The sequence below is a fragment of the Centroberyx gerrardi genome, chromosome 3 (genome assembly GCF_048128805.1).
Source record: "Centroberyx gerrardi isolate f3 chromosome 3, fCenGer3.hap1.cur.20231027, whole genome shotgun sequence".
Lineage (NCBI taxonomy): Eukaryota > Metazoa > Chordata > Actinopteri > Beryciformes > Berycidae > Centroberyx > Centroberyx gerrardi.
In genome coordinates, this window is record NC_135999.1 from 13,034,292 (window position 1) to 13,046,227 (window position 11,936).

The 11,936-nt window shown below is 42.4% G+C and overlaps 2 protein-coding genes across 3 annotated transcripts; both read right to left on the minus strand.

Moving 5' to 3' along the window:
- Positions 1–1,847: 1,847 nt before the first annotated feature.
- On the minus strand, positions 1,848–6,919 carry trmo (tRNA methyltransferase O). The gene is made up of 6 exons (XM_071912294.2): positions 6,754–6,919; positions 6,519–6,661; positions 4,741–4,915; positions 3,796–3,953; positions 2,833–3,468; positions 1,848–2,313 (listed from the first exon to the last, which is right to left on the minus strand). Exons 1-6 carry the CDS (start codon positions 6,840–6,842, stop codon positions 2,078–2,080), a joined length of 1,437 nt encoding a protein of 478 aa, XP_071768395.2. The 5' UTR covers positions 6,843–6,919; the 3' UTR covers positions 1,848–2,077.
- A 374-nt stretch (positions 6,920–7,293) lies between these two features.
- hemgn (hemogen) lies at positions 7,294–11,447 on the minus strand. Of its 2 annotated transcripts, XM_071912430.2 has the most exons (5): positions 11,290–11,447; positions 9,755–9,826; positions 9,091–9,181; positions 7,995–8,617; positions 7,294–7,774 (listed from the first exon to the last, which is right to left on the minus strand). In XM_071912430.2, the coding sequence occupies exons 2-5, from the start codon at positions 9,816–9,818 to the stop codon at positions 7,662–7,664; spliced, it is 891 nt and encodes a 296-aa protein (XP_071768531.1). In that variant the 5' UTR covers positions 9,819–9,826; positions 11,290–11,447; the 3' UTR covers positions 7,294–7,661. The 2 variants fall into 2 exon arrangements, with proteins under 2 accessions (XP_071768531.1, XP_071768539.1); XM_071912438.2 differs by lacking the exon at positions 11,290–11,447 and having other exon boundaries at positions 9,103–9,181; positions 9,755–9,936.
- Positions 11,448–11,936: the final 489 nt, after the last annotated feature.

Sequence of the window (11,936 nt, forward strand, 5' to 3'; positions counted from 1 at the left end):
TTGCAGCGCCGTCCCTCTGACTGTGCGCACCCAGCCTGATCAGAGGTATCACCGCCACACTGCAACGTCGTCTGAGCGCACCCACGGGTTTCCTCTCTTTCAGGAGTTGGTCACCGGCAGCGTCCAAGGACATCCTCCTCCCTCTCTGTCTGCGCTGACGGAGCAGGACGTCCATGTTGGGGCTGGGTCCCAGGCGAAATGCCCTCCTGCGGGGCTGGACGGTGGGAGGATGGGGCTGAGCAGGGGGCAGATATGAGGGGCTGATCTGGCCCTGTAGGGCCTCCATCAGGCTCCTCATGTCCAGTTTCCAGTCTTCTGGAAGGGAAGGAATTGCACCAGCACCTCCTTGTTTCTTCTCCCACGTTCCCGTTCTTAGATCTCTATTCAAGTCTGTTTTTGTCTCAGGTTTTGTTTTCGGTGGCCTCAGTCTTTTGTACAAGTTCTCCCTCTTTGCCCATAAATTTGTAGGCAGAGGCTGGTAGGGCAAATTCCTCCTAAACAATGGAGGTAAACTTTTCTTTGGCTGTGCACAAGGATGCTCTTTGACCTTATTGTTAGAGGAACAATCTCTGATGTTTTGCTTGACTGCCCTCTGATGTCGATCATGACCTTGTTCATCATGACTACCAAAGCAGCTACCAGCTGTGGCTGGAAATACAGGCATTTTCAAATGGTATTTCTTCACAGTTTGGAGCACCAGATCATAGATAGATCTACTGCCATTCTGAGTGGCATAATATAATGCAGTGTGGCCATATTTATCCATATGATTCAAGTCAAAATCCAGGGCTTGCAGGAACAGCTTGGTCAGCCCAAAGCGCTCATACAGGACTGCGTAGATCAGAGCAGTCCGGCCCCGACTGTCATACAACCCTACACTGGCCCCGTGAACAAGCAGCATGCGGCCCACGCCCAGAGCCCAGGACTCCCCATCATGGAGGCAGCAGAGTATCAGGGGAGTCCTCTGTTCCTTGTCCCTGGAGTTGACAGCAGCCCCAGACTCAATCAAACCTCTAATCCTCTGGAAATCAGCCTGCAGTATAGCTTCATGTAGATCCATCGCTTTAAGAGAAATTCAAAGGCTGGTTGTGAAGGTTTCTTCTCTTCCACATCCAAAGCACAATTCAGTTTAACACTCTGTCTCTAACAACAGTTTACTTATGAATCCTCCCTTCTTTCTCCGTCCCCCTCTCACTCACTCTCTCTCGCTCTCTCACACACACACACACACCTATAAAGCTTTGGCTGTAGAGTGATTTGCTGTTGCTGTTGGTAAGGGGAGTGGTACCAGTAGTAAATTAAAGCAAGGCACAAAAAGTTCCTCTCATGCAACAATGAGAAGTTGATCATTCAGCTTATTTTCACTCTGGATAGAGGGAAATTCACTCACTGCAAATTAAGACAAAGCACAGAGAATTGGAAGCGATGGATAAAAATACTTTTAAAACATATTGTGAGAGAAAATGTTGTAGACACCCAGCCAGCTACCTGGATACAAATGATAGAGAACACGCCTTTACCAAGCAGAACTCTTCCTTTAACATCTGGCACAGAGTGCGTTAAGTGTGCAAACATAATTTTCTCCATCATAAAGATGCCTGGGGTAACTAGGCAAGTTATTATTTGAAGTAAGAAGAAACTTTACTCAGCATTACTCCGATAGGCCATGACAGGTCACTCTAAAAAGTAGTTCTATTCATAGGCTTTTGTGTACTGGATCAAGAGATAGAAGCAAACAAAACTATCGTAATCTACATTTCTGCACTATTAAAGCATTCTGTCAGGAAACATGTACATAAAATGAAGACTCAAAAAGAAAACCAACTATTCTGTATTTCCAAAAATCTCTTTTATTTGCCTGCTTGTCATACAGTTTCATTTATCTCTTGTGTAGCGGCTGTCTGATTTTTTAGGGAGTCCAGATGATCAATCATCAGTCTCAAATACACATTTGTAAGTAGGGAAATGATAGGGAAATATAATCTAGGTCAGGAGCATGTGATGGGCTCCGTTTTGTTTCTCTGAATACATGGAAAGCGAGACTCTTGAGCTCCAGAGCTTTTAGTGCAGGGGTTTTTCACAGCGAGGCCGAGCGGTGCTCCACAGGCCGGACCCGCAGCACCTCAGCAAAGCCCTGTCCAAACCAGCAGGTGATGTCAGCCGTGTCCAGGGTGAAGAAGAAGAGTTTGTCTCCGCAGCGCGTCCTCCTGTACACTGACCGCGGGTCAGCTGACAGCACCCCTCTGACGGCGGCCGCTGCCTCCTCTGCACCGCGCAGAAACTTGAACCTGGGTCTGTCACTTCCAGCAGGTCCTGTGTGGCAACAGAATATGTTCAGTAGCAGCACTCTGCTTTGCTATGAATGATTTGTTTTCATTAGCATCTCTGTCACAATGGCGCCCTCCTGTGGAGAAAAACATAACAGCTCCCTTTCCTCTAGGTCAGTGGTTCTCAACGTGAGGTCCAGGGACCACCAGGGGTCCCTGAGGGGGTGCCAGGGGGTCCACAGTAAATTGATGAATTGTTAATCTTCACCATTAATTTGTTTACAAGAAGTTAACACAATTAGAGAATGCAGAAGAATGACTATTTTGATCATAGTTTCACTGTCATCTCTCTACCTAGTCATAGAATTCTGGACAAAATCATATCCAACAATAAAAATATTCTCAGATTTGGGTCAGGGAGACAAAATCTCATCAAATGGGGGTCTGTGGCCCTAATGTGTACTAAATTAGGGGTCCTTGATGTGAAAAAGGTTGAGAATCACTGCTCTAGGGGACAGTAGGCCTCTCCTCCTAATACTTTAGAAGAGCCATTGAACTGGCTTACCTGGAGCGTGTGGGGGCAGGAATTCTGCTAATTCCCTCTCAGCATGGGGGGTGAAGCGAACCTCCAGACTGGCAACAGGGGGCTCCCTGATCCAGCCAGCAATGGTACTGTAGGCCTCCTCCCCATAGCAAGGGCGGTCCACCATCGACTCTGGTAGCTTGGTTATAGGCGAGTCTGAAACTTGGCACTTTCCCTCAGAGCTCAGCTGGGAAAGTTCACCTTGTGTCACGAAAGCCTTGACCTCCTCCAGCACAGTGCGGACGTCTTTGGGCAGGGAAGGATGAGTATTGACATTGGGAGAACTGGAGCATAAGGCATCATCTGTGCCTGGAATATCAGCTTGGGATTTGTCTCTGGAGAGGAGACTCTCTGGGTCATTGTTGCGATGGCTGTCATTTCTTTCACCCTTTAAGTTCAACTGAGCATCTGGTCCTGAGTCTTTATCAAGGTTTAAGGTATTTGTCACCTGGTTCAATGACACTGCAGCTACATTGGGTCGGTCTGCGTCCGATTCATGAGGCTCTAAGTCCATGCCCACCCTAGTGTGGGGGGAGTCATACTCAGGGATGTAGGGTTTGATGTCCAGGACTGGGGTGCCAGCGATCATGTCAATGTCTGACAGATGGACTGTATCACCTGGAAAATGAAGTTAAGAATGTGATGGTTTACTAAAGCACAGCACATAGGTTAGCATCCAGTCCCAAACCTCACCAGGCACTTTCCATCAAGCAGAGTCAGTTGTTTTGTTGCCGTCTTTTAGGTTAAATGTGACAGCAGAACCAATTAGAGCGGCAGTATATCTAATTTAGTTGCAAGCAGAAAGACCAGTGTGTTTCATCTGAACATCCATTTAGTGTAGCATTCAGAGTTTAGTTATGATTTCTACATTCTGCCAAACCTGTCGCAAGCATGAACACACACATGCACACATTTTCTACTTTCAAGACTGCTGATGATACTCACCTACAATTCTATCCAGCTTGGCCAGAGTTAGGCCCAAGGCATTGGGTCGGTGCGGACTGCGTGTGGAGTACACACCAACCCTCTGACCGTTCAGTCTAGGAGGCTTCACTTTGGCTTTGTAACTCAGGTGCCCATTTTTGTGAAAGAGGAAGATGATCCTGTAGGAACCAAATGGAGAAAAGAAACATTGATGATATACAATATACAGTGGATGTCCAAACTCTGGGACTGTGCACAGGAGAGTCCCTTGAAATTTGAGTGAGCATGAACACTTCTGGAAAGTGAGAAAAGTCTTCCATCCTAAATCCAGATGCACTAAATTGGTAGGGACTTATCCAAACAGACTTACTGCCATTATCAAAAACAAAGGAGTTCTACTAATTATTAATTGAAAGGTGTGTACACGTATGCAACTAAGGTGTTAAGTTTTCCATTTTTTAATACATTGTCAGAAATGAGTAGGCTTTTGTTTTTTTCTTGATTTTGCTGGTTATCCAAATGATTAGTGAAAAAGTCTGATTTAACAGGTTTCATTTTAGGCCTGTAGGCAATAAACTAGAACATTTTAAAAGGTATTGTGTACACTAACATAACATATACACATAACCACTGTATGTGTTGCTCCTTAATAAAGTTGAAATGACAATTCACTTCAAATGTTACATTACCTGGCAATTTTGACCACTGTCTGAAATTTAACACGAAGCCTCAAAAAACCCAGAATCTGATCACAGCACTTCAATAAGCTGATCATCCCAATATTGTCCTTTGTGAGTCGTTTCAAATAAAGATGGCAAACTGAAGAAGATTGCCTGACAGCCTTTCAGTAAAACTGCCACAAGTAACCATTTTTGCTGGTATTTTGAGAAAAGAACGGCTGAAATCTGGACTGATTAAGGTATACTGAGGTACAGTATGAACATACAGCAGACATGTGTGACCTACCAGACGTGGGAGTAGTGTTGAAGCCCCACCAGAGCGTGCTCCGGGTTGTTGAAGACACTCTGCTGGATGCGCAGTGTTGCCCTGGAGGGGCCACAAATGGTGGGCTGTCTGGGCGTCCCATTCTTCACCGAGAAACAGGAACTAATGTAGCCAATCGGGACTGTCTGGATGCTTCCTGTAATGTCACAAAATTAACAAGATTATTTCATACACTGAAGAGGAATTGGTAAGTGATAAGGGTTGATCAATGAGGAAATAATCTAACTTCCAGTATTTCACAAATTTTGCAATTTTAAAAAGAATAATAATAATAATTAAAACAATTCTAAAGAAACTCTAGAAGCTCTAGAATGTGGACTAAAAAATAAAAGAGCAAAACTAATTTGATCAAATGTAAACCTGTTTGAGAAAAATGTCATTCCACAAAATTAGAGGGTTTTTAAGCAGAATCAAATGACAGAGCAGATGATGAAATGGTGAAATAATGAAATTTATGTTGGAATTATGTGAACATCCATTGACAAATTGAAAAACATTTAATAAATAATCAGCTGTAATCAGCTGAACGCTTATAGAATTTTCACATTTTAGAAAATAATTACCTATAAGGATTTAGTATAGAATGCATTTTCATTTTTCAATACACACAATGCAATGTCATTGTTCTGCAAAGATGCAAACTTTCTGCAACTTTGGATCATTTTCCCAGAGTTTTACAACCCTAGAAGTAAGTTTGGGATAGAAAGCATGTGACAAAAGATCACTTAAAAAGGGGCAACGCCCAATATGCTCTATATCCATGGGGTTTGATATGGTTGTTGATCAAAACAACAACAAAAAAAAGGTCAAAACTGACTCCTGGCCTGTACTCTGCCTTTGATAATAAAAACTCCTCGCCTATTGGAATTTCAACACACACTTTGTACCTGTGAGTAGTTGATTTAGCCAATTGTTTATTTTAGTTTAGCATTTTGAATGGCAGCGCTTCCCATGTGAACACAAGGGATTTTACTCATGAAGATTGTGCCAAGTGGACAGAACTGTGTGTGATGCTTTGCAAAAAGTGTGATTTAGAGTGAAAAGCAGAAAATGTTTGTGTATTTTGCAGAACTGGTTTAAGGGTTTGGTACATGAGTGTCAGGTTTTTGTCACTGTGTCTCAAGCTGCATTGTTGGTGTGTAAACAATTGTGGAAAAACTGTAACGTCCTTTAAAATTGACAGTAAACACCTCTTCACGTTTGAGCCTCCACATATCACGGCTCCATTATTGTAGAGTCACATTTCCGTCAGAGGTCCTTTAGTAATAATAATCATCATCATTCAGCTCAGGATGCATGTGAATGTGAAGTTGCTCAAACCATGAATAAAAACACAAGTTAGGCGAGTTTGCCTTCAGAATAAAAGCGTAAACTTCGATACTTAAAATAAGGAGTAAGTGTAGAGGACAAAAATCGTATCACAATCAAAAGCTGTAAACTATAAAATCAAAAGCTGTAAAATATTGTATTTTATTATGGTGCACGGTTTGAAAGACCACCTGCTAAACGGGTAAATAAGGCTAAACAATTTATACTTGTTGACTTAAACCCCAAATACCTACCTTTTACCACACAATTTGTACAGATACGGAATTTTCATCAATAAGGGGTTTATTTTGAAAATTTTGACCGGAAAAAAGTCCTGTCTTTTTTATTTTATTTTATTTTTTTTATTCTGGCTGGCTTCACACTGGTGCTAATGTCTTACTCTTATCTGTGCAATACTTCCATGGTCTTACCTTGTTCTAATGCATCCTGTGCCGATGGAGGTGGCGGCGGCTGTTGGCCCTCATCAAGTCCACAGTGTCCAATGTGTGCCACAGCGGACTGGAGGGATGTCATGTGTTTGCGATGAGATCTAACTGCACTGTCCAACATCTGCCTACAGCACAGAGAAGGACCCATATGAAACTGTTATGAATGTCATTCTCTCGGTACATGGCACCACCAGTTGACTACATGTTGCAAACATACCTGAGGTTCTTGATTTCTTTTCGCATCACAGAAACTTGCTGATTTAGTTTATTGACGTGCTCGCCACAGCTGTCACACAGGGGACTCATCTCACCGGCAATTAGCTCCCAAAATCTACGGCAGTCCTGATTAAGTTAGCGTTTAGCTGCTAAAATAGAAACAAACACGTGGGATTCTCTCAATGCGGAAGCACATGTCATTTCTTGTTGGCCAACCAGTAATGTTTCACGTGACAACTTACTGTCCGACTGCTCAGCTGCTGAGGAATGTAGCTATTTATCACAATTTGTCATGTATATGTTTTATTGTATATTGTAATGTAAATGTAGGTAGAAAAGCACTAATAACAGCTACTATGAACTGCGCATGCATGTTGTATGTCACCGATGAGGTTGCACCGTTTATTAAATGTGCAGACAGCAGAGGGTAGCCATGAGCTTCACATTTACTAGATGGGTGGCTGATGATGATGATAATAATGATGATAACGACGACAGTTAAAGATGCAAAAAGCAGTTTTTTATTAGATGAAAAACAACTTTATAAAATTCGACAAAATAAATCCTCAATTACAAATACATAGTTACCGGTGATTGTTTTACAATTTACTTTTAAATAGAAGCAGGCACAAATTGCTGTATACTATGCAAAATACATGGAACAAAATAGAATCCATGTGCTTCAATAAAGCAACAACTTCGAATAAATAAGTATACAGGTTTGGTTTGAATTCATGCATTTTTCAAAGAAGCAATGCATACGCTCCACATGTTTGCTCTCATCAACTAACAGGCTGCATACTAAACTGCGCTCACCAAAATAACACTCAGATGCAAAAATCTTACCAATAAGGTTGCAGTTTGGCTTGCATCACATTCTGAACAGAAGCAGTATCTGAAAAGTGTATGTTAGAATTTATTTCCTGGGAGATATTCTTGTGGAGGAGGTGGAGGGTCAAAGGTTGGAATTGAGACTATTTTATTTTGTTCAGGCATGTTGAGAGATAGCTCCTCAGTCAAATCTACAAAAGACAGACAGGACACAGTTAATAGGTCAGACAAATGCACATTCAGGTAAAACACCTCATATCATAAATTAACTCTTCAACCAAGCAATGTCTCATATCTTTATGTTTTCTGTTTCCACACTAGGTACGCCTAGTACCTCAACTGCCACACCTACGCTCTAGGTATTGGCTACAATGGCAGTCTATCCCCTCCCTCAGTCAACCCTCCTAATACCTTGATCAGCTCTTTTGTCTTGAGATGAAGAGATGTCTTCCTCATCGGGGCCCAAGTCTTCAATCAGGACCTGGTCAAGGGCCTCCCTGCCCTGCGGCTCTGTGTAAAGGCTCTCTACCTGGAAAGGAGCTGAAGAAAGGGCAGGAGCAGGAGCCGGAGCTGGAACAGGGGCTTGGGACAGGGCCGGGGCCGGGGCTGGAGCAACATCTGGGGTGGGGGCTGAAGCTTGGTCAGGAGTTTGAACCGGAGCAGGAGCCAGAACAGGAACTGAGACTGAAACAAGGGCCGGGGCCGGGGTAGCTGGAGCGGGAGCAAGAACGGGGGAAGGTGTTATAGTAGGGGTAAGGACAGGCAGAGGAGCAGGGGCAGCGGGGATATATGCCGGTTGCGATTCCAGTGGGTCGCGGCCCACAGCAAGTAAGGGGATCAGAGAGGATAATGTTTGAGCCGGGATGACGTCCGCAGGTTCAGGCACCACCGCTACCCCTGGAGCTTCAAGAACCAGCGCCGGCTCCTCTTGAGCGACAGGAACCTCGGACCTGGGCTCAGCCTTCCTTGGCCTCCCTCTCTTCCCCGTGCTGCTCTTCTCGTCGCCTCTCGGCCTTTTCCTGCTGCTCTCCTCCCTAACAGAGTATGAATGAAATGTAATCAACCTCAACAGTGGACATTGATACAGCTCTTTGTGTTATGTTTTTTTTTTCAAAGCTAATAGTGCAAAGTCCTTGACCTGGATCGGGGGAGTCAATAGTTAGAAACTCCACAGCAACCTTTGGTTTCCTCTTGCTCCATATTCAATATAAACCAGGGGAGTGATAAGCAGCCAGACTGCTGATAATGAATGTTTTCACCACTCACTGTAAAGTACAGCGTGCTATAATGCAAACCATGTTACTAAAACTACTATTTTTACTCTCCATTGCATCAGAACAATAATTTATTGTTACATTACACTGTTATAAGTCATTTAATCACTTAACAATAAAGCCATTAGATAAACTATTTGAATGTAGTGAACCAACAACGGTTATCCCAAATGTGCTTGACTGTAAATGCAGTTCACTGTCCTAACATTTGCTGGCCTCTTCTATAAATTTACCCATAAACCCACTGGTTAGTTTCCTTCTCCTCTGCTTCGGCCTTTCTCTTCCTGAGGAGATCCCTGTCCCGTAGCCGGCGACGGATCCCACCTATAAAACAACAACCCAGAGAAACCAGACCAATAACTGCAGAAGCAAAGATACACATAATTCTGTACTCTTAAGTTCTTGAGTGGAATGCATCATTATTAACAACTACTGGTTCAGGAAAGCATTTAATGTCATGGCATGATGATTTCACAAGCTTTGCATTTACACACGCCTGGATACTGTGAGTGATTGATGGCATATAAAGACTGGTTTTATAGAAGCTGTGTCTGCCAACAAAACACTGGAGTAGGATGACAGATGAGATGTATAGCTCACACTAGGTTTTACAATACATTACCACAGATAGGCTAAATGCTCCACTTGTCTCTCATTAGTAGTAATACAGCTTAGAAGTTGATTAAAAGATTCCCATGTCTCAGCTTAGTTAAAAGACACTAGAAGTAAGAGTAAGCATACAATATCTGTAGATCTTAGCTTACAATAGATAGCAAACAGCCTGCAAATGCACAGCTAGACTCTTACTGTACTTTTCATTGGCATATTAAATTTCACGGTGTGTAAAATTAATCAAATACTTGATTTAAAATCGAGCAAGGAAAAGTCCAAAGTTACCTTGGTTGTCATCTGGGTTTTTGTATTCCAACTCTGGTTTCTCTGTTTGCAACGTTTCCTCCATTCTGAGTCCTGGTATGAATGAATTCAACTCATTGAGAGCGGGAAAGCACGGAAATGTAGATGGAATAAGTTCTGACTGTTTTCAATTCCCACCCCTAAAAGAATTATCTGGTTAACCATTACCATAGTGCTGGGAGAGTTCTTGCAGCTTTGCTCTTATCATATTTGTAAAGGCGGAGGAGTTGGCACAGTACTGACAGATGGACAGACTGCATTAGGGTGCATTGACTTGTGTGTGGGTAGTGTGTGTTAGGCGATAAAATGTGTAAGTTTGTGGTAATGGGGGGAATACATATAGACTTGCTTTCTAGATTGTCACCCGAAAGTAAAGCAGAAGTCATGTATATGAACTGCTGTCCTAATTTACCTAACTGAGAAATATAACTTTTTTCTTGTGTGTGCATGTGTGTGTTTGAGCAGGTTCAAGCTGGGTTTGCTTTACTGATGTGAGCCTCAGAAAAGCAAGCAGCTGACAGTAAAAATAAAAGGTTGTGTGTGCCGCTGGTGCTTAGCAATGGGAATGATTGACTTTGACTTCATTTTGGGCAATTATTTAGTGTCCACATTGTCTATTGTGGGAGGGTTTATATGGTATAAAGTGGATAGAAACAGCTACATTTCAAATATGTATATGTTCCTTTCTGCACACAATAATAATAATCACTTCTGCATACAGTAAACACCCTAAAAAATCTTAAGTGCTTTGATTCATCCTCTAAAATTTGTTCTTTTTCTCATGTGCATTTTCTTTGTACATTACTATGACGGGAAGATTACTATGCAGATGCCATGAAAACAAGCATGAAATCGTGTCTTCGGCAGTAGAGTAGGGGCATACCCGTCTTATCTCGTAGATGAGGAGCTGCTCAATCTGGGGCGTGTTCTCAATCTTCTCACAGCACATTGAGGCCTGATGTCTGTGTTTGAGCCACTCACAGAGAGCAGCTGCCTAACAGAGTAAATAACACTCAACTGCCGACTGCCTCCCATACTGGTGGGGAAATGTGGACGGCCCCTGGTTAAATTCACTCACTTCTGTATTGTAGGAGCTTCTTGCAATTCCGTTTCAGTAGCCTATACTTACATATTCATTGCCCCCTCCCCCCAACACACACACACGATTTCTAAAATTATAGTATGAACACGATGAGCTTATTCTAAACTGTCTATTTCATCATGTGTAGTTGTAGTATGTATTTATCAAGTGAATTCTTAAGTTCACAAACGTAACAACCCTAGGAGCATGCCCTGCTTCTCAAATTTTGTTCTGGGTGAAATATCAATTCCTAACCTCATCTTGCGAGGGCATACAGTGCAAAGTATTATACCCTCCCTCTGTGGGACTCACTGGGATGAACTCTATTGGAGAAGGGAGACACTTACCATGCTACATGAATTCAATTTACACAGAAATTACTTATAGCATTTAAAGAGTGGAAACACAGACACACACAGACACAAATTCAAGCTACCTTGAAAAATTTAGATGATCACCAGTATTTGCAGTATCAGTGTTGAGATCCGACTGGTCAAAGGGCTGAACAGACTGAACACAGTGAACTCCTCAGCTGATAATACTCCAACAGACACAAGAATGTGCCCCCTCCAAAGTATGCTCATCTTTCTAAGGCTCTGATCATAATCAGCATGAACTGTTACAGCCAAATGTAGAGAAGTTGTCACCCATACACACACCCCTGCTGTTGCACAATAAAACTCAGGAGTTTGAAGGATGTCAAAGTAGATACTACAGTGCCCTCTTCTGGTACATTCTCTCAACTACCAAAGACTGATCTCAAAACAGTTTAATGTACAATAGGCTACATTTTGAACACATACAAGGTCAAAGACAGACTGTTTGAAATAGTCTGTGTTGAATAGTAAGATACCTAATCATATATTAGATCCACATTTCCTCATTTGTTTTGCCTTGCACAGCACAGGGTCCTAAGTCACTGCATATTTAACACTGAATCAAACATCAGTGCAAGGTATCTCTAGGCATCATTAAAGGTAATACCTATCCTCAAAAATTAGACCAGAATTTAGCTGACATCTCCAACATTACTTTGATATATTGCTGATTCATGGTTGCAATTCTTTTAAAAACTCATACTTG